Source organism: Tauraco erythrolophus, chromosome 2 (assembly GCF_009769465.1).
Source record: "Tauraco erythrolophus isolate bTauEry1 chromosome 2, bTauEry1.pri, whole genome shotgun sequence".
Lineage (NCBI taxonomy): Eukaryota > Metazoa > Chordata > Aves > Musophagiformes > Musophagidae > Tauraco > Tauraco erythrolophus.
This window is the reverse complement of record NC_141466.1, coordinates 21,367,767-21,388,260: the sequence shown is the minus strand read 5'-3', so window position 1 is coordinate 21,388,260 and position 20,494 is coordinate 21,367,767. Positions and strand designations below refer to the sequence as shown.

Genomic DNA, 20,494 nt, shown 5'->3' with positions numbered 1-20,494 from the left:
TCTTGGCAGCCCTGCCAATGACGCTGCTCGGTGTTGCGGCAAGATGGCGGTGCCCAGCTGCCGCACCGGGGGAAGGGTGGCTGCGGTGGGCCGGCGGGCGTGAGGCGGCGGGGAGCGGGACGCGATGCTGCGCGCCTCCCTCCGCGAGGTGAGTGCCGCCAGCCCGCCCTGCGGGCCGCCGCGGCGCGGGGGGAGGGCGCCTCAAGGAGCGGGGCCGTAGCGGGGCGGGCTCGCAAGGTGACCGGGGCAGGCGGGCCCGCCGCGGCGTCCCTTGTCGTCCCCTACCCCGCTCCCCGGAGCGGCGGGGAGCCGCTTTCCGCCGGCTCCTTCCCGCAGCGGCAGCGGGGACGGCGCGGTATCCCTGCACCGCCCCGAGGCGGCCTCTGTCGCCCGGCCGCCGTGACACGGGTGCGCTTGCAGGTGGCGGCGGCGCTGAAGGAAGGACGCGTCACTCCGACGGAGCTCTGCCAGAGGTGCCTCTCCCTCATCCAAAGCACCAAGTTCCTTAACGCTTACATTACTGTAGTGGAAGAGACTGCTCGGAAGCAGGCTGAAGAATCCGAGAGAAGATACAGAAGAGGTATGTTTGCTCCTGCTGGATGTCGGTCCCTAAAAAGCCGTTGTGGAAGAGCTCACTGTGTTAGATGAAGCCCGTTTTCCTTTTAAAGCAGGAATGTGTGCTACTCCATTGACTGCTCGGGGATGAGGGCCGCGGTTGAGGACTCAGCGGGCGCCGGCTCAGGGGTCGGTGCCTGGCACTGGGCAGTGGTGCTCGGTGAAAAAATCAAAGGCAAAACCCGGCCCGAGCCAGGTGAGCGCGGCAGAGTGAGCGGCTCTGTGCCTCCTGTGCGGCGCTGCTGCTGGTCGCCTCTTCTTCGCCTCAGCAGTTGCTTTTGGATGGGTAGCCAACAGTTACCTGGCACAGGAAGGCGCAGTGGTCTTCTGCAGGCCTGTTGGCTGAGATGGGCAAGCATCCAACTTAGCCTGTTGGGTCTTAAATTAAGAAAGGAAGTGAAAATAAAGCAACTTTGTGAATTGCAGTTATGAGCTAGTGAACAGAACGGCGTTAAATCCTGTCACCTGCAGCATTTAGAGACTGACCGTCCTCATTTTCCTTTGCGTTTTCTGCAAGACACAGAAAAGGGAAATTTTTACCTAATAGGGTACTTGTTTTCCATCCTGGGACACTTTCATTCCTGGATGCTTGCTGTCTTCTAACAGCTTAAGAAAATTGCTAGCCAGAGGGTTTTGCTTCCTGACATAGACATTTTAATTTCTTTTTTTTTTTCTGGATAGTGGATCATCAATCGTGTAAGGAAGACTTTCTCTGCTTCAGTGCTTTTTAATTTTTTTTTTTTAAGATCCTATCTAGTGTGTATGTCAGGTAGGCAGAATTTATGGCTCCCAGCCTAGGAATGGAGTAGATTTAGGCAGCACCTATGGCTGAAACAAGCATTACGTGGTCACATTTGAGGAAGTAAGCACTCTTTTGGGATAGCTAACCTATATGAAAGCAGCTGCCTGTCTTGCAGGCTTAGACACATTTGCAGAGCTGTGATCTGCAGGGTCAAGTCCAGTCTGGGCAAAATGCTCAATGGTAGAGTTAGAATGGAAGATGGTTCTTGAAAATGTAACTGGCAGCCATCAAATGCCAGGTAGAGAGCGTTCTTCTTTCCAATAAACACCAAAGGGACACATAAAATAATTGTAATTGATGAGGAGACTATACATGTAGCAGACTTTGCTTTAATCACTGTTGTTTTTGCAATAATTCCTAATGCAGGTCAGCCGCTGGGTGTTTTAGATGGAATTCCTGTTGCAGTAAAAGACAACTTTAATACTGCTGGCATTGAGACAACATGTGCATCAAACATGCTAAAAGGTACAGCAGAGTTTTAAAAGTAAAATCAGATCTCCTTTCAGAGCTCTTGCTCTTCTCTTTACAGGGTTTATGGGGTGGAGTCTTCCAGAAATCTAAATATTTTCAGAAAATGAGCTGAACTAATTTGAGAAAATGTATCTATCCAATTTCTTCCACCAAGCTCATCTGGTATTACAGATGCATCTTTTTCTTGTGTGAGCACGTTATCTCCTTTATTAATATAGTTACATGCTTCTTACAATGCAATGTTTATTATAGCCCATATACTAAAATAGGTTTGTTCTATAGTTCGCGTTTTGCTTCGTGTTACTTCTAGGTCCACAGGAGAGCAGGAGCGGTCAGTACTGTTTGCTGCTGTTCTGTCTGCCAAAATCCAAACTCATCGTTTCTATTAACATGCCATGAACATTTTCAAGGCATTAGAATGTTTTCATAGCAAAAGCAAAAGTAGAAAGCACATCTTCTATCTGTTTTGTTCGGCACAAAGTAAAACTGAAAAGTTTGTGGAAGATAGCTCAAGTAAATTAGTGGAACCCCAGTCTGATTATGGGGGTTTTTAATAGCAGAAGAAACAAAATATGACTTTACCATTTAAAAAATGTTATAATATCTGAAATGCTGTTCCTTAAAGCACATTCTCAGACCCATTGTGGTTGATTGCAGTGTCGTGGCTGAGAGTGTTAGGAGTGATATTGTCCTTGTTGTTCCCGTTGAGGGTGGAGAAGCCCCTGTCAATAGTCACATAAGAAATGGTTGCTACCTAGGATCTCATTTTAAGTGTCATGGTTCTCATCCTAGTTTATGTAGAGTCCAAGTGGTTAAGGGTGCACACGTTTGATCACAGGATAGCCGGTTAGTATTTCAGCTTATGGTTAACCATATGCTCCCTTATCTTGTGGTAATGGGAGATAATTCAAGATAGCTTAGCACTCTTCTGTGAAGAGCTGTTTCTCATTTCTTCTAACTTTAGACAGTTCCTGCAAATTGGCTGAATGCAGTAATTTGCTACCCTTGTGTTAACTTGTCTTAGCTCCATGCTTTAGATAATCCAGAATTACTTGGTTGTAAGTTGTGGAGCAAAAAAAGACATTGCAAACGAAACAGCATTTGGTTAACTTTTGCTAAATTTTGGAAATTACTCGCGTTATCTTGAAGCGAAATTTTGACACTGTGAACTGACAGTTCTGATGCACAAATAACGACAACTTCGAAGTGTTCAAAGTAGCTGCTTCTAAAAATCAGCTCTGTCTCACCAATCACTCTGTTAATTGTTCTGATTGTTTTCAGGTTATATTTCTCCTTACAATGCTACAGTAGTTCAGAAATTACTGGATCAAGGAGCTGTGCTTTTAGGAAAAACAAACCTAGATGAATTTGCAATGGGGTGAGTGATGTTTATTATTTTTAAAGTGTGATTGCACAGTAAATAGAATAAACACCATCTGTTCCGATCTACCTGTAATCCTTAACTCATCTTCTTGTGAAGTTAGAAAATAATGAGTACTTACCTGTAGAGAGTATATGGCATTGCATGAATTTCTCCCCGAACATTTATACTTTTGTGTAAACGATATAAATGCTGAGTTTTATGAACATAGTGTTTGCTACAGCTGTGTTTGAGGGGAGGAAGCAATACAGCCTTTGCAGAAGGCCAAGGACAAGCAAACTTCTTCCAGATCCAGTAGTGTGTTAGTATAATTGGTTACAACACCAATTAATTGCTGCCTTTTTCTCTCTCCTCACTGCTGGTTTTTGCCCTTAGCTAATTATTGTCGTGCCGCTGATGGCAGTCACTGCCTTTGTCAGTCAGCCACTGGAGTGATGTGTGTGAGTACTCCCAGATTTGTTGCAGATGGACTAATCTAAAGCAACGCTTTAAATTGCCTGAGCTAATGTGGGTGACTTTTTGTCAGGAGCACTTTGGAAAATGCTCCCAGAAATTGATTCTCTAGCAAATCAGTGAAGGCAGCCAAGCTATAGCAGGGAACAGCATTGGGCCGTTAGGGATGGAAGTCCCTGTTGCCACAACTACTGGGTCTGGAAAGGAACGTCTGGGAGTTTAGTTACCTATGAGAAACAATAAGTGTTGTGTTTTGGTTTTGTTTTTATTTTACCTAAACCGAAGACAAAGGTTTGATTGGGAATTCACATGGATGGGGTGGAAATACTTTGACTGTGTTGTTTTGGATAAAGTCAGTCCTGTGTCAAAGAGACTCTCTTCAGAGGAAGAGCAGGGAAAAAGCATGGAAAAAAATGGTTATGCAGTGTTACAGATGATGTAAGCTCATTAAAGCACAGCATTCTCTTAAAAACGCTTGTCCCACCCCCAGCCTCTCGTCTCTGATCTGTGTGTTTGTGTGGTCCCTTATGCGAGCAGCAACACAGCTGCACCGTGAGCTTGGTCAGGGAACTGATCCAGCTCAAAAGTAATGATGTCTCAATAAGGTTAGTTGTCAACTGCTCGTGCTCTCGGAAGATTTGGCTAATGACACTGGTGCCTTGGAGCCAGGGGGAATATGAGGTGGAAGTTGCAAGGAAGGAGGAAAATACCCCCTGCCTCCGCTTCTGGTGGCAGCTCATGCTTAGGTGACCACAGGCTGACTGCAACCAGTTTCTGAGAAGCCGGTCTAGTGCTCTGAACCAGCAAACTGTGGCCTCAGGAGAGGGCTACAGAGTGAGTAATAGTGTGTTATTTACAGAGAAGTGCTTGTTCCTGCTATTGCAGGGTTTCCCCCCCACCTCTCTAGCAGCATGGTTTTCCACAAGACTGTGGTCATCTTCTTTTGCCTTTTCCAAATGCAGGGTTAGGAAAAAAGACAACCTTTGTTTTGAAGCAGACATGCAGCTTTACTGCTGCATAGCCTAAATCAGTTTTACGTTTTTGTGATTATGCTCTTTTCAGAGGCATTAGCAGAAGTTAGAAAGAGGTACAAGTTTGGGTTCTGTGTCAGACGGGGACGAAGACCTCTAAACTTTACAATTCTGCGTAACGTTGAAGTTGACTGCACAAGGACTTAGGTACACCAGTCTTTTTGTGTTGAAATTGAATTTGCTAGGATGAAGGATAAAGAATTGGATAAAGCAAAAAAACTTGGTGAATGCAGTGTGTCATCTGTCACTTCTCTCTTTATTTGTCCTGTCTGTGTTAGGTCTGGAAGTACAGATGGGGTATTTGGACCAGTCAGAAATCCCTGGAGTTATTCAAGACAGTACAAGGAAAAATCTGTCCCAAAATCCCCTTCTGAGGACAAAGAGTCTAACTGGGTAATAACAGGAGGGAGCTCAGGAGGCAGTGCGGCCGCTGTGTCATCTTTCACGTGTTTTGCGTAAGAGGCTTTTTAAAATCGTTTTTAATTAAATGTCTCAAAATATATTGCAAGATTTTAATTTTATAATTTTCTCATCATCTGGTTTGAAATGGGAGGGTTATTTGCACTGACATGCGAGAATTTATTTCCGCATCCTTAGTTTGTTTGTGGCAGATCATGAAGCCAGAATGAATCCATGTAGGCAAATTTAGACTTTTCCGTTTTGAGTGTTGTTCAGCGTACTGATATGACCACTGTGCACTGTGTGAGATAAAATTATGATGGCAGAAAAGGAATGACAGTTTTATTGTTATTCTCACATAGTCTTTTAAAATTAACATGGGGTTTGTGGCACATCCTCCTCCTCAGTAAACGCATTGCACAAATACACGCTGAGAATGTAATTCAGCAGATGAGGAGATCCCTTAATTTGTAACAGTATAGTAATCTTTCCTCCCCTGCTTTGTTTTTATAGCAGGTTTATGTGATAATACATGAGATTTCGGATCTGAAAGCTTTCAAATCCCCAATTTAACAAAAGGATACACAGATACTTACTACACAGACGCTTACGATCTTGTCTGGTTTAAAAAGTTCAAAGACAATTTTAGTTTTTTGGATGTTGGTTTGAGTTTTTTAAAAAAGGAATTTAAACAAGCCAGAATTTTTTTTAAAACAATTGTTATCTGCACGGAATAGCAACACGCTATTTAACAAATCAGTTGTCTATACTATCTTCCCCATCCAACTGTCAAAAGAAATCTAATCCTTAAAACTTTACACTTTTCATTTTATGCAGTTTTTAGAGCTACATAGTGCAGCATGTTTTATAGAAGATGATTTCGGTTGTGCTCTTAACTGGAAGGTGTTTAAGAATGCTCTTTGATGACTAGGTCCGTGTTTACCCATAGACTTTATTATAAGCTTCCATTTTATTGTTAAAATATTTTTTGCTAATGTTGATTACAGCTTTTTTTAAAAATATATTTTTATATACAAAACCCAATTTGTTTTATGATTTTTTTAATGATGCCTCTCTTCATCTCAATGCCCTTTACTGGAAGGTAGCATACTCAACATTTTAATACTGTTGAAACTGAACTCAGTGCAGCCATTCCCAAGGACTGCTGATCCTTGTCCTGAGCCAGAATGGCCGGATCCTGATACGGTCTGGCACCTTCTTTTATGTTGCTGGGCCTGCTGAACTCCCGCTTTGCGCTGCTCAGCACTTTGTCAGGGAGCTTTTTCGTCCAGCTATTTTATTGCCTATAACCGATTGTATATCCACTCTATTAGTTTCTTTCAAGCATCAGGATTGCTGCCAGTCTTTGTTCAATTTGAGATTTGGATGTACAGAAATGCTACAAAATTGAGGATGTTTTATATGAACACAAAGCTTTGAAAAAATTCCACTTTAGCAAAGTCAATTGAATTGGTTCAGCCATCTCAGAAACAGATGCCTATGGGAAAAGTCACCCACTTCAATAAAAATTACACCTCTTGAAGTTTAATTTATTTTGGCAAAGATTCAGATGAAAGCTGTTTTATTTTTTAAATGGTACTTGAGTTAAAATTGTTAAAAATGAAAAGAGCAGGTTTCATTTCAATATAAACTTCCAATTCCATTACAATTGTTGAAATAAAAATTTCAGTTTAGAAAGAACAAGGTTTCACCTGTGAAAGAACAAAAAAAAAGTCAACTTTTTTTTTTAAAAAAAGAACTATGTTCTGAAAATGCATGTAAGATACTCTAAACTAGGAGTTCTGATGTTATGCGTTGTAGGTTTGGAAACAGGAAAAACATTCTAGGCTTTGAAAAGGATACCTTATTATTAGGAGCAAAAAGTATAGTGTATTGCTATTTATTTGTGTACTGGAAGATGCTGCTTCATAGTGTATTGGCTACTTAGTAAATAAGATATCAATTCCAAAAATTGTACACTAAATCATACGAGACATATCTTTTGGAGTCCATAGAAGTGGAACAGACCGACAGAGAAGGTGGATGTAGATATTTGGGGCCATATTCAGGTGGTCTAAATTCTGCCTGTCTGCCTCTGCTTTGTGGAGACAACTGGGCTCTCTGGATGACTAATTTAGAGGCTCTAAGAAAAATAAGAGAACAGACAAAAAACAGCAGATGTACGGAGCAGACTGAAATTTGCTCTGTGTTATTATGACTTCCAGTCTGGAAGAATTTACATGTTTTTAAATCCATGCATCTTAAAGCCATACATTTTGATTTGAAAATGTTCTGAATTATTTTACTAATGATAATCCTTTTGAAACCATAGAGCCTTAGGGTCAGACACAGGAGGATCTACCAGAAACCCTGCTGCTCACTGTGGTGTAGTAGGTTTAAAGCCGACATACGGACTGATCTCTCGCCATGGTCTCATTCCTCTAGTGAACTCCATGGATGTGCCAGGAATCCTAACCAGATGTGTGGATGATGCAGCAGTTGTGTTAGGTATTACTACTTCATATGTCTTTGTGTCCAACATATCTTTGTTTACAACGTTGTCTCAAAACAAGTGGAATTCTGGCTACCCAATTGTCGTGGGTTAGGTTGAACCCCCACACACAGCCGGTTGCTCCCCCTCCCCCACCCCCAGGAATGAGGGAGAGAATTAAAGGATAAACGGGAAACCCGTGGGTTGAGATAAGAACAATTTAATACAGACGATTTAATACACAGTGTAGATGCTCACCACCCCCTCGTATGCAAAGCCCGTCTCGTCCCGAAGCTGCAATCCCGGACGAACGCGAGGCCCCGAAATAGAGAGGGGCAGAGAGAGAGAGATGGTACTCCGAGAGTGGGAGTACTGGGAGAGAGGAAAAGAAAGAAAAACAATAGAGCAAAAGCACAGCAAGCGCAAAAGAGCAAAAGCGGCGAAAGAGCCAAAGCGCAAAAGCCCTTCTGTCCGGCTGACCCTCACTTTATACTGGGCATGACGCTGCATGATATGGAATACTAATTGGCCAGTTTGGCCCTCAGTCTTAAGTTTCACCACAAATCACAAGGGGAATCGTGGCCCCCTTGTCCCAACTATGCTCCCCCCTTATCCCGCCGTGCTTCTGCACTCCAGCACACTGAAAAGTCCTTAGAGTTTCACGTCCAACCACAAACATCAACTTTCTATCAGCATTCTTCTCAGAGCGAGCCTCTGAGTAAAACCAAAACACGGAGCTCTTCTAGCTGCTAAAAAGAAAGCTAACCCGGTCCTAGCTAAAACCAGGACACCAATAAACATTTTCCTGTTTTGTTTATGTCGTGTCTTATTTCAGGTTTGCTTGCTGGACATGATCCTAAAGACTCTACCACAGTTCAGGACAACTTTAAGCCATTTGAACTACCCAATTTGACTGATGTCAGCAAGCTCTCGATAGGAATTCCAAAGGTAACGTTTAAATCCTGGCACCAGTTATGGACAGAAACAGCAAATAGGACACCTAACAAAAAATATTTGTGTCTTGCCCACCACCTCCCAGTCTTTCATGACTTAATACAGTGAAGACAATATACCCTAACCATTCTATGATTCTATGATATATGAGCAGCTCCTGGAAGAAAGCAGTGTGTGCTCTGTTGCCTGTTGTAGGCAATTGAGAGTGAGCATGTGCTAATGCTTAGTCTAAGACATTTTGCCGTCGTGAGAAGCACTGTCGGGAAATTACAAGGGAAATGGGGAACTTCAGTTCTTGGTTCTCTCTGTTGCTCTTTCGTGAGTCACCTGTATGACCTCAGACAAGTTGCTGTTAGTGCCTTCTCACACAGTGAGGTTAGTACTGATTTGTGCAGTGCTTTGAGATGCTCATCTGAGTGGCTCTGTGTTAATACGAAGTAGAATTTTAAAGGCAGTTGAGTGGCACAGGGAGCTGTGATTGGCAGAGCTCTAACAGCATTCAAGAGACAACTGTAATCTGGCTTCTGATGCAGGCAGTTCAGTTGTGTTTGTAACTGTAAGGGTGCTTGTAATTCAGGCACGACATTTGGGACTGCCACGTATTTTTAATTGCCTATTTTCATTTAGTAAAGGCTCTGCCTTCAAAGAGACAGTGTGAATAACATTTATTGGTTTGATTCTGAGTATTTTAACCTGTGCTAGAACAGGTGTACCAAAAGATTTAGTTTGGTAAAGAGAGATGTCCACTGACCAGTTAATTATTCAGGATCTTTGAAATGCAGAAAATGTATGCCTAGAAAATTAATTAGCTGCCTGCTGTTTTAGATTTTGATAAATCTAAAATAGTGGTATTGGTTAATTATTCATGTCCTTCGGACAGTTTTTTTCTACCGCTACAGACTATCCTAAACAGATACATGCATATATTAAACATGGGTCATAGCTACTCAGAAATGAGACAGTATTATGACTCTGATATTGTGGGTTAGAACTAAAGCAAGTATCTTCAAAAACAGAATTTTAATGGAATATCTTTAACTTCGCTCTTAAACAGGAAGGTAGCTCTTTCTAAGTATTCTCGCAACTCCTTGATTGTAGTTCTTTGATGGGTTGTTTTGTTTGTTTCATGCCAGCTGCCACTGACATGCTCTGGCCATAATTTCCTTTTGTTTTTCCTACTCACAGTAGCCCTAGTGCTAGGATTTAAACCTGAAGAGTTTCTACCCATGAACTGCTGAGCAGTGCAGTATAGTCTCCATGAATACACAAATTCCTCCTAGGGAAGAAACTGCCGAAATTCCATGGTCTGTGGTGTGTGGGTCAATCCTACTGAGATGAACATAATATTCTTAAGAAGAACGAATCCTGATAATTTAATACTACTTGATTGTAAAATACTTAGTAGATGCAAGAAGGCTTAATAAGTACTTTAGATCATACAGTGGTGAGGTAATAGTTTCAATGGATTTTTAGCAAGGAGTATTTGCATTTTGGTGTCCATTGGAAGTAAACCAGTACGTAAAATCACTCCCCTTCTTGGTTTGGTTTTTTTTTTCGAAGGAATATCATGCACCAGGGCTTTCTAGTGAAATTGTGGCTCTCTGGTCAAAGGCTGCTGACCTCTTTAAGAATGCAGGTGCTAAAGTAATTGAAGTGAGTCTACCACACACTCGTTACTCAATTGTCTGCTATCATGTGCTGTGCACAGCAGAAGTGGCATCAAACATGGCCAGATTCGATGGACTGGAATATGGTAAGGCCTTTGAAAAACCTTCTTTCTCAGACAATAGAAGCGTTGCTGGGTGCCATTAAAAAGTGTTAGTTTTAATAGATACGCTTTTCATGGTGGAATGTTTGATGTTATTTCTCCAAGATAGAATAGAGTAAAAATGCGGTCCAAATCAAAATGAGTAAATACATGTTTTGCTAGATTGCGCTTCTAAACACTTGAGTGTCTGGACGTAAAATCTGTTTAATGTTTCTGTAATAAAACAGGAATATGCTTTGTTGTTTTTCCAGAATAGTAGTATGTGGGACTGCAGCAAACAGTGGCCTGTTGCATTACTATGTGTAACGTTACCTTATGTTGTTAAATCTTAAGGATTACAAAAAGTGTTGATTTCCAAAACGTTTTTGCTTTTCAGGACACCGTTCTGACATGAACAGGTCCACAGAAAGCATGTATGCTGCAACACGACGAGAAGGCTTTAATGATGTTGTAAGAGGAAGAATTTTATCAGGAAACTATTTCTTGTTGAAACAGTAAGCGGAACATCTTGAAACTCAAATTTGGCAAGTTAACAATTTGTTAAGCAAGCGGTGATTAATTGTTCATCGTGATATGTAAAAAAATTCATCCTAATACTAGCAGCTACTTGTATTATCGTTATTGTTTCAGCTATATTTCATAGATTTCATTTCATTTCATAGATTTCTAGGTTGGAAAAGACCTTAGAGATCATTGAGTCCAACCGTCCCTAATCCCCATTAAACCATATCCCTAAGTAGATCATCCACCCTATTCTTAAACACATCCAGGGATGGGGACTCAACCACCTCCCTGGGCAGCCTATTCCAGTGGCTGACAACCCTTTCAGAGAAGAAATACTTCCTAACATCCAACCTGAATCTCCCCTGACTAAGCTTATACCCATTACCTCTTGTTCTATCACCCATCACTAATGTAAAGAGCCCTTCCCCTACCTCCCACCATCCCTTCTCAAGTATTTGTAGGCTGTGATCAGATCTCCCCTCAGCCTCCTCTTCTCCAGGCTAAACAGCCCCAACTCCCTCAGCCGCTCCTCCTAAGTTTTATTTTCCAGCCCCTTGACCAGTTTAGTCATATAATACCGAGTGAACTGTAATAATGAATGAAAATGTTTTCCCTTAGTCTTACCAGTGAGACTCCTGACTTAAATAAGTAAAACAACTCAGCGATTCCCCTCCCACCCCACCAGAGTATTCTTGGCACCCTTAAGTTGTGGTATGACATTGAAATACTGAAGCCATTACTGTCGTAGCATTAAAAGTTCTGTAGTTGTTAACCTCATTAAAACTGCATAGAGAAACTGCTGGTACATTCCAGTCAGGTCTTCCTAGAGAAAGCCAGAAGATATGGCAATTAAATTAACTGCAGCTCTTTGCCTTAGTGTACAGGGAAAGGCAGGCACTGACTGAACTGATGTCTTTACAGAAGACAGGTTTTTATGCAGCTCATGTAGAGAAGCTGGTGCCTGGATCAATGTCCTGGTTTTAGCTGGGACAGAGTTAGCTCTTCTTTTTAGCAGCTAGAAGAGCTCCGTGTTTTGGTTTTACTCAGAGGCTCGCTCTGAGAAGAATGTTGACAGCGCACTGATGTTTGTAGTTGGAAGTGAAACTCCAAGGACTTTTCAGTGTGCCATGTCCTGGCCAGAGTGCAGAAGCACAGTGGGATGAGGGGGGAGCATAGCTGGGACAAGGGGGCCACGATTCCCCTTGTGATTTGTGGTGGAACTTAAGATTGAGGGCCAAACTGGCCAATTAGTATTCCATATCATGCAGCATCATGCCCAGTATAAAAGTGAGGGTCAGCCGGAAAGAAGGGCTTTTTCGCTTTGGCTCTTTCGCCGCTTTTGCTCTTTTGCGCTTTTGCTCTATTGCTTTTTTTTTCCTCTCTCTCCCAGTACTCCCACTCTCGGAGTACCATCTCTCTCTCTCTGCCCCTCTCTATTTCGGGGCCTCGCGTTTGTCTGGGCTTGCAGCTTCGGGACGAGACGGGCTTTGCATACGAGGGGGTGGTGAGCATCTACACTGTGTATTAAATCATCTGTATTAAATTGTCCTTATCTCAACCCACGGGCTTCCCGTTTATCCTTTAATTCTCTCCCTCATTCCTGGGGTTGGGGGAGGGGGAGTGAGCGACTGTGGGGTTTGGTTGCCGGAGCGGCCTAACCCATGACAATCAATTTGACTTTTTTCTTAGTTTTCACTTCTTATCCAACAGTTCTAATTTATGTTATTAAAATTGCTGTTTATCTCTGTCCTAATTTGTTCAGATACTAACAAATATTAGTTGTGTAATCAGTCTCAAAGCAAGTGCACTACAGAAGGAGCTTTGTCAGCAAGGCTATTCATCAGATGTGACTTCTAGTTGCTCTCATAGACAGGAATGTTGTCAGTCAGTATGTAACAACCAGCTTTTATGGAATGCCAGTGTTTCTGCCAAGCGTGCTCCTTCTAGTTATAACTGTCCAGATCAGCTTTCCTAAAGCTGCTTTAAAATTCATGTAGTTCACTCTTCTGTGAGGGAATATACAGTTGGCTTCCATCAAGATTGAACAGGTGAGTCTTGTTCCTGTCCACAGTAAATTACCTTTAAAGAACAGAACCCAGGGTTCAGAAAGCATTCTTAGAATAAATAACAGAGAAAAAAAACATTTGTGTTTCTTGCAAATGTTGCATTTTACAGATTATTTTTGGTTTGCTTTTGAAATCTGTAAAATAACTAGGTGATTATTCAGGAAGCAGTGGAGCTCGTCAAGACTGTATCAGAATTAACAGAGAGTGTTAGGTTTAACAGTATTTTTTTCTTTATCTTTTTTTTTTAACCCAAAATAGTCTTTCTAGCTTAAAATATTGTTTGAGGTCCTTTTTGTTCCTTTTACTGTTTTTCTCAATTTAGCAGCTGGGATGATTTCAGAAATGACTGTAGAAAAAGGGCTAGTTCCTATAACTTCTTAACTTGAATCTGCTGTCTACTATTGATAATAACATTTTCATTGCAGTTTTTCAGAAACTTCAGTAATCTTTAGATTACTTTCAGTAATCTTTAGATTACTCTAACTGGGCAGCTTCAGTTGTTTTATGTACAAACACTCTGGCATGTGGAAGTTGTTAATACCCCTATCCCTTTTTTTTTTTTTAGAACAATTGTGGCTTTAGATGGCAGTTACTTTTGAAACTGAATTTCTCTGAATTTAAGAATTCCACATTTACCAGTTCTGCATATGAAGTTAAAAGGAAAGCTGACTAATTTATTTCTGCTTCAGAATTGTGTAAAGATAGTTTAGAAATCCATAGACCACATATTTACATGAGCAAAAAAGGTTAGGGGAAGATAAGGTCCTTATAGTATTCTGCAGAGAATTATACTACAAACACATAGATAGTTTCAAGTCAATTTGGAGTCCTCTGTGGATGATGGGACTTTCTCACATGCTTTAAGTATCTTGCTGAATTGAATCCTGAATGATTAATGCCTATTTCCAGGCCTGCCTAGTTCTGTATTGTTTCTAGGGTTTGCTGTGCAGCCCTGCAGAGAAATTCAATACGCAGTTTAGTTTCAGAATGGTCATAAAAGAGTTTTTTTAAGTTTTAGTTAATTATTGTAAACTAGGGGCTTGTTTTCCCTTCACCTTTCTTTGGCAGGATGCCTTCTTCTCTTCCTTCTCTGACAGTTTCATTGCTTTTAGAGTGTAAACACCATGTTTGATGACTAAGCTTCTGGTATATCAAAAACTCAAGTACCAGTGTTAGTCTTTTAACCAGAAGGAATACTGGCCTTGTCTTTTCTACAGTACCTAAGAAATTAAGTTCTGTATTTTTTGACTTAAAGCATCAGGCCCTCATATCCCTATTTCTTTCTAGGAACTATGAGAATTACTTTATCAAGGCACAGAAAGTCAGACGTCTCATTGCCAATGACTTTGTGAAGGTTTTCCAGAGCGGTGTTGATATTTTACTAACTCCTACCACTCTGAGTGATGCAGTGCCATATACGGAATTCATCAAAGAAGACAACAGAACCCGCAGCGCGCAAGATGACATCTTAACACAGGCTGCAAACATGGCTGGTGAGTAGGGACAGGAATTCAAGTATGCTTTCCCCTGCCTCGTCATTTGTAATGTCCATTCCCTTCAGCTATTTACCCACTTTCACCCCTGTGTGTAAGTCTTACAATGATAATCAGGTCTAAGGATATTTTATTTATTAAATGCTTTAAAATGTGAGACCAGATTTTAAAGTGAGGTACCTTGTAGCTGAATGTGGGCTGCAGATAAGATTAATCTGTTCAAGTGAGGTACCTTGTAGCTGAATGTGGGCTGCAGATAAGATTAATCTGTTCAAGTTCCAGGAACTAGAATCTCTTTCTAAGGAGAGGTGATTATTTTTTCAGAGGATACTGACTCCTTAAATCACTCTAATTCATTTCTTGTGATCATCTAGCAGTATCCTTAGTTCATTGGCTCTAATTATTTTAACTAGTCTTCTTCCTGTACATATTTTTTTTTCTAGTTCTCTTAGAATTGTTACAAAAATTACTCCAGCTGGATTTGTTTAAAATTAAGTCTTTGCATGTGTATCTTTTTCTCCTCCAGGACTGCCAGCCATAAGTGTTCCTACAGCTCTTTCAGAGAGAGGCTTGCCAGTTGGGCTTCAGTTCATTGGACGTTCATTCCAGGAGAAGCAGCTTCTCACTGTAGCCAAATGGTTTGAAAAACAAGTAAAATTCCCAATGATCCAGCTAGAAGAAGTGAAGAGGCACGACCATGATGTCTTTCAACATCAGAAATCTGCTTCTTTTCTGTAACATGGGACTTGTCAGTGAGCTAAAGCAAGAAAGCTGTGAGGATGGTCTAAAATGTATTCCCACAGTTAATTCTCTTTTGTAGAAATAATAATTCATTTTAAGAAAACCATATGCAATGATGGAGGATTGAATCACGACTGCTTATTACTGTGTAATTAAGACAAAGTGAATCATTAAGTAAGCATGTCTGTGTTATTAAGAACCATTTCTAACTCATACTAAAAACACAAAGTTAAAATTATGTATGTTTATGCCTGTGGAGCTGCTTTTTTCCATCCCCGGAGGGTGGCTAAGGTATCTGGCCCATTAAAGAACGAATCTGAACTTCTGCATGAAAAATGCATTGTTGCCAAAGGGTTTGGTTTCCTTCTGGAGTGTAGACGTTTGTAATGGCAACAACCAGACAAGCTGTAATGGAACAAAGGTATCAGAGACCTGTTCACCAACAGGTAAATACAAAAAGAAACAAGGGAATAGCATATAGATAGTTGATTAAAAAATAAATAAATCCATCCCTACTTCTAGCAAACTCATGCAGGAGGTGAAATAACCTCTAGGTTTGCGAATAATGCAGATTACTCTGGTTACATCGATTGTAAGAATGCTGAATTCCAAATTTCTTCTGAGGAAAGATGCCTAGTAGTCCTTTAGTAGTTATTTTCTTCTTCCTTGATCACTGTACTTCATAATCAGTACTTGAAATGAGTACTTACCAAGAAAGAAATTATCTTTTTCGGTGTAACTCTCCATAAGAGTAATACCACCTATTCCTTCATGGACAGTCATTCAAAACAGAATTAATTTGAAACAAAGTTCCAAACTATAACATTGGTAGACTGGAAGACCTACTGAACAACTAATAACCTATTCTGTGAATATTGTAGTTTCCATTTTTCGAAAGGCAAAAAAACGATGAAGAATTTTGTTTGTAGATTTGTTTTTGTATCAGATTTGCTTTCAGTCATAGTCTACAACATGCACAGATGTAAAAAGTGTAGGCAGGGGAAAATGATAGAGATGTAGTCTGATACTGTAGCATACAGAATCTTCCTGAATTACATCTTGTCTTAGCTGTACTGTTGCCTATATAAAAGGAAAAAAAAATCACCCTATTTCTAGAAATTGCAAATGAATTGGTGATAACCAGTTTCCACACCCCAAGGTGAGCTGTTCCAATCCCTTTCTCACACGATTAAAATGGTACACAATTAAAAATCCCACGTGACAAAAATTTTAAAAGTAAAATTAAATTTTTAATTTAAATATTGTTTCTAGTCTGATCCTATCTGGCTTTTTTCATAAAACAGTCTTCAGGGAACGTGCTTTTTCTGTTAGCAGGTGATGATGAAGTGAGGGTCTCAACAGACTATTTTCACCGTTGTCTTGTTGAATAATTTAGGTATGCTTTAATCATACTGTCACTGTGCGCATCCTGTCTTATAGCAGCTTGCTGACCAGAGCTCTCAGGTTAATCCATTATCCAAGTTGGAATACCTGGATATGTACTTGGAATACCTGCTCTTTGATTCACAGTCACGTCCCAAAGCCAGACCTACCACTTAAAATTTCTAAAAGTAAAGGTCAGTGTCTTTTTCCCAGAGTTTCAGATAAAATCCTTACTGTGGAGAGCATTCCTGGAGGGACATGAAGAACCTTGGAGTGTTACTCACAGAAGAGAACAAGCAGAGAATTGCACTCTCCCTTGGAAATTAGTTCTGGACTGACTTCTGGCCCAGAGGAATATGCCTGCTTATGCTTGGCAGTCTTTCTTTCTCTTTGAACTTCCTCTGATGTCAAGAGAACTCTTATGGAAAAACTGGATCAAGGCAAAGATCCCCAGTCCATGTTTCCCAAGCAGCTAGAGGAGGGGGAGGTGAAGGGAAACTGTTCTTATACCTGTGCTCATTTTTTTTTTAAGCAGGTCTCTAATTCCAGTCTCCAGCATTCAGATGATCAGAGCAATTGGCTGTTCCGACACACATCCTTCAGAGTTTCTTCTGTTGGTAGATTTCTGAGTATAGAATAACTATGTAGTGAAACACACAGTAGAGTAGGTACAAACCAGACAAACAGACATCCATTCTGCAACTCTGAATAGCATTGTGTTTATAACTTGATGTTAGTAGTTGAGACCCATCTTTGAATAAAAGGTTGTAAAGACTTGGAAACAAATCTCCTGGGTAGATACTTAAATTTCTGGGCTAAGATTCAAGGCAGCCCCAACAAGGCTTCAGCCCTGCTCCCACTCCTAGCTGTTTTGCATTTTTAGGGACCATATACCTCATGCTCTTTCTGGCCTCCCCTATCTAATGCTGGAATTTCACCAAGCTGGAGGTGAGATCTTGGGAACCAGCATGGTTGAGTACCTTCAGGATGTCCTCGAGTTTTGCAAGAGGATATCTAAGGTACTTTTGCTGTCTTTGTATTCGAAAACCGTTTTGGAGTAGTTGACTCTGGGCACCTCAGCAGTTCCTGAAGTAGCTTAACACCCCGGCTTACCTGTAGGTCCAGTGGTTGTGAGGAGTATCTCTGAGTAGAGCTTTGTGCAGCTGCTACCAGTGCCAAGTTGTGGCTTCAGAGGTATAAACAGTAAAGTTTCTATGACGGATTGTTAGAGTCTCAAAACTCCCTGTTACAGAAGTAGAGGTAGCAGGAAAGTCTGGGGGTAAAAAAATTAAAAAGGAAAAAAAATCCTACCCTTATAAACATTTTGCACAGCTACCTTGAAAAACGATTTGCTGAAATTGTCGATAGAGTTGAAAGTTTTATGGCATTGCAGCAGAGCCACAGCAGGGGGTAGGTGTAACCTTAGCACACAGTGAGCCCAGATAATTCCAGTGTTTCTTGAAGGAAACAAAAGGTAGAGCTTTATTGAACAAGCAATCTGCTTAAATGTTTGGGGGTGCAAAATTTTTTTCTTCAGGTGATGAGAAACCGTAAGGACATTGTAGAGTAGAAAAGTTATTTTTGAGAAGGAAATTGTTAAAAGCTTTTGCTGCAAGATGTTTTTTAATACAACTGCACTCAAATGTTGCAGTTTATACAGTTTCCACATCTGTGTTTTTCTCTTACCTTCCTTGACAGAGTCATAGTAAGGAGAAATTGGAAGCAAAATTCAACCTGACTGCTACTACTTCTCTATTTCCACATTTCTCAGTTTTCAGGCATCGGGCACTCAATAGTTACTGCAATTTCATTGTAGCTTCCCCTTACATAGTGCTAGTCACTTATCCGTTGCTTTTATGATTCACCCAGGAACAAATCTGTCTGGAAAGCTGCAGTGGGGAATGGGCTTTGCAGCTTTCCTTAGGTGTCCCTGGGCCCCACCCCTGCAGCTCTGCTTTCTGGAGTACTGAGAGCAATACCACTGGACTTACAGGATATGGGCAACTAAAAAAGGTTGAAAAGGTGCACACAGCATGTCTAAAAATCAGGTTATACAGCAGTCATGCTTTGTGTTAAACTGGTGCCCACAATGCCACCAGAGAGGGCAGAGAAATAAGCAAACGAGTCAGATGAGCTAAAAAGGTTAGCGAAGTTTGTTATTTTTCAGTATGCCTCTCGACTAAAAGGTATCTAATTACAGGAATGTTAGAGGCAGGAAATGAAAAACACTCACAATCATATTAATTAGCTTACCACACCTTCGCTTGACTAATGTCCAAATGCAATTTAGGGATTCCAAGCTAACCCTTTTTTTTGTAAACAGAAGAAAGGCTTTTTCCCACCCAGCATGGGCATCCTCCCGCGCTCGCTGCTGAACAGGGATAAAAAGTGATAAAAAGTGTCTTTAGCTCAGCGGTGCGGGGCGTCCAGAGCAGGAACCCGGCCAGGGGGCTTTGCCTGGGACTGCACGCGTTTTATAGCCCGGGCTGTGGTCCGATACCCGCGCAGCGAGGGTGTGAGCGCTGTGGAGAGTCGCCAGCAAGTGCTGCAGCACAGTATGTGATGAAATGGACTTCAAAGTGCTGGGAGCTGAGATTTGTTAAGTTAGAGGGACTGTTCTTGCACGTCTCTGTGTTGGTTGGTGAACGGATTTGTGCGGTCTGCCTCGCCGCACGGCTCGTGGCGTATGACCTGCTGTCAGGCATGCCAGCTCAGGCACCCAGGGTGGCAACAGAGGCTTCCGGGTTAGATGCCCCTCTTCAGGGGAGGGTGTGTGGTGGTGGGAGGGAGAAGGAGCTTGGAGTTACAGGGCAGAGGAAAGACTGGCTGAAAGGCTGCTGCATGCGAGTGCCAAAGGTGCAGTGATAAGGGAACTGGAGCTGAAGTGGTGGGTGGCGAGTACAGGCTGGCAGCAACTGGGCACCCACCTGCACCCTACCGTGAACTGGGACAGCTGCCTGGTTGTGACTGGTGTTTGCCAACGTGAAGCCCAACAGGGAGACAAGCTCCTGAGCGGCAGTGTGTAAAAACACCAGGCACTTCATTGTGCCACTCAAGAGGTGATGTTTCAACTTGGGAGGAGAGACAGAGAGGTACAGAAAGATTGTCTAGGCAGGCTGTGAAACACCAGGAGGTAGAAAACACACAGAAGAGGGGAAGAATTAATGATCATAAGAACTGGTAACTCCTTTGAGAAGCCAGAGACTTAGGAGAGGAAGACTGAATAGATAAAGGACATGAGAATGAGGAAGCAGAAGTATTCTGGTGAAGGAGGGACCCCAACTTCATGTTCCCAAGTTGAAATCTTTGAAGGTGGGTACCCTTGTGAATTGTACCTCTCTGAATGAGAGAGTCTGCTTGATTTAGGCCAAGATGAGCGTGTTTAAGACTTGCATTTGCAAGGTTTTAGTCCAAAAGTGAGTGCTATTCAGGCACACATAATGCTTGGCACAGGCACACGTAATACGTGCTTAACAAAAATCAAAATGAAAACATGTTATTAACAATATACTTCAGGAAGCCTGGGAACACACTGCAAAAGGAACCTCATGGGCTCGATTTTGCTTTATAGGTAACTATATCATACAGTCATCTCCATGAATTTAGTAAAATCTATCTAAAGAGTATTTTGGCTTCTTTCTCCTGTTAGTATTCCAGAACCTTTTGTTAGGAACTTTGATCGCAGCCAAGCCACACACACCTATTTGCTGAAGGCAATGTTGTTCTATTGTTTAAAAATGCCTTCTCACTTCTTGTGTTTAATTCACTCTTATATTTATAGAGCACAGTTACATTCTTCCTTAGCCTTTATTGTGCTCGGACGAATAAGTTAAGCTCTTGCAGTTTACTCCTGTATGTTAAGAGTGCCCAATGCTAATTCCTGTAGCTGTTCACTGCACCTGCCCCAGCTGAATTCATCTGTTTTCCAACATGGGTGACAAA

General features: G+C 41.5%; 1 protein-coding gene across 1 annotated transcript; it reads left to right on the top strand.

The window, feature by feature from the left end:
• Positions 1-109: 109 nt before the first annotated feature.
• Positions 110-15,490, top strand: QRSL1 (glutaminyl-tRNA amidotransferase subunit QRSL1). Its single transcript, XM_086608142.1, has 11 exons — positions 110-148; positions 421-580; positions 1,784-1,882; positions 3,170-3,266; positions 5,032-5,208; positions 7,485-7,660; positions 8,479-8,591; positions 10,158-10,350; positions 10,742-10,859; positions 14,223-14,428; positions 14,955-15,490. Exons 1-11 carry the CDS (start codon positions 125-127, stop codon positions 15,164-15,166), a joined length of 1,575 nt encoding a protein of 524 aa, XP_086464268.1. The 5' UTR covers positions 110-124; the 3' UTR covers positions 15,167-15,490.
• Positions 15,491-20,494: the final 5,004 nt, after the last annotated feature.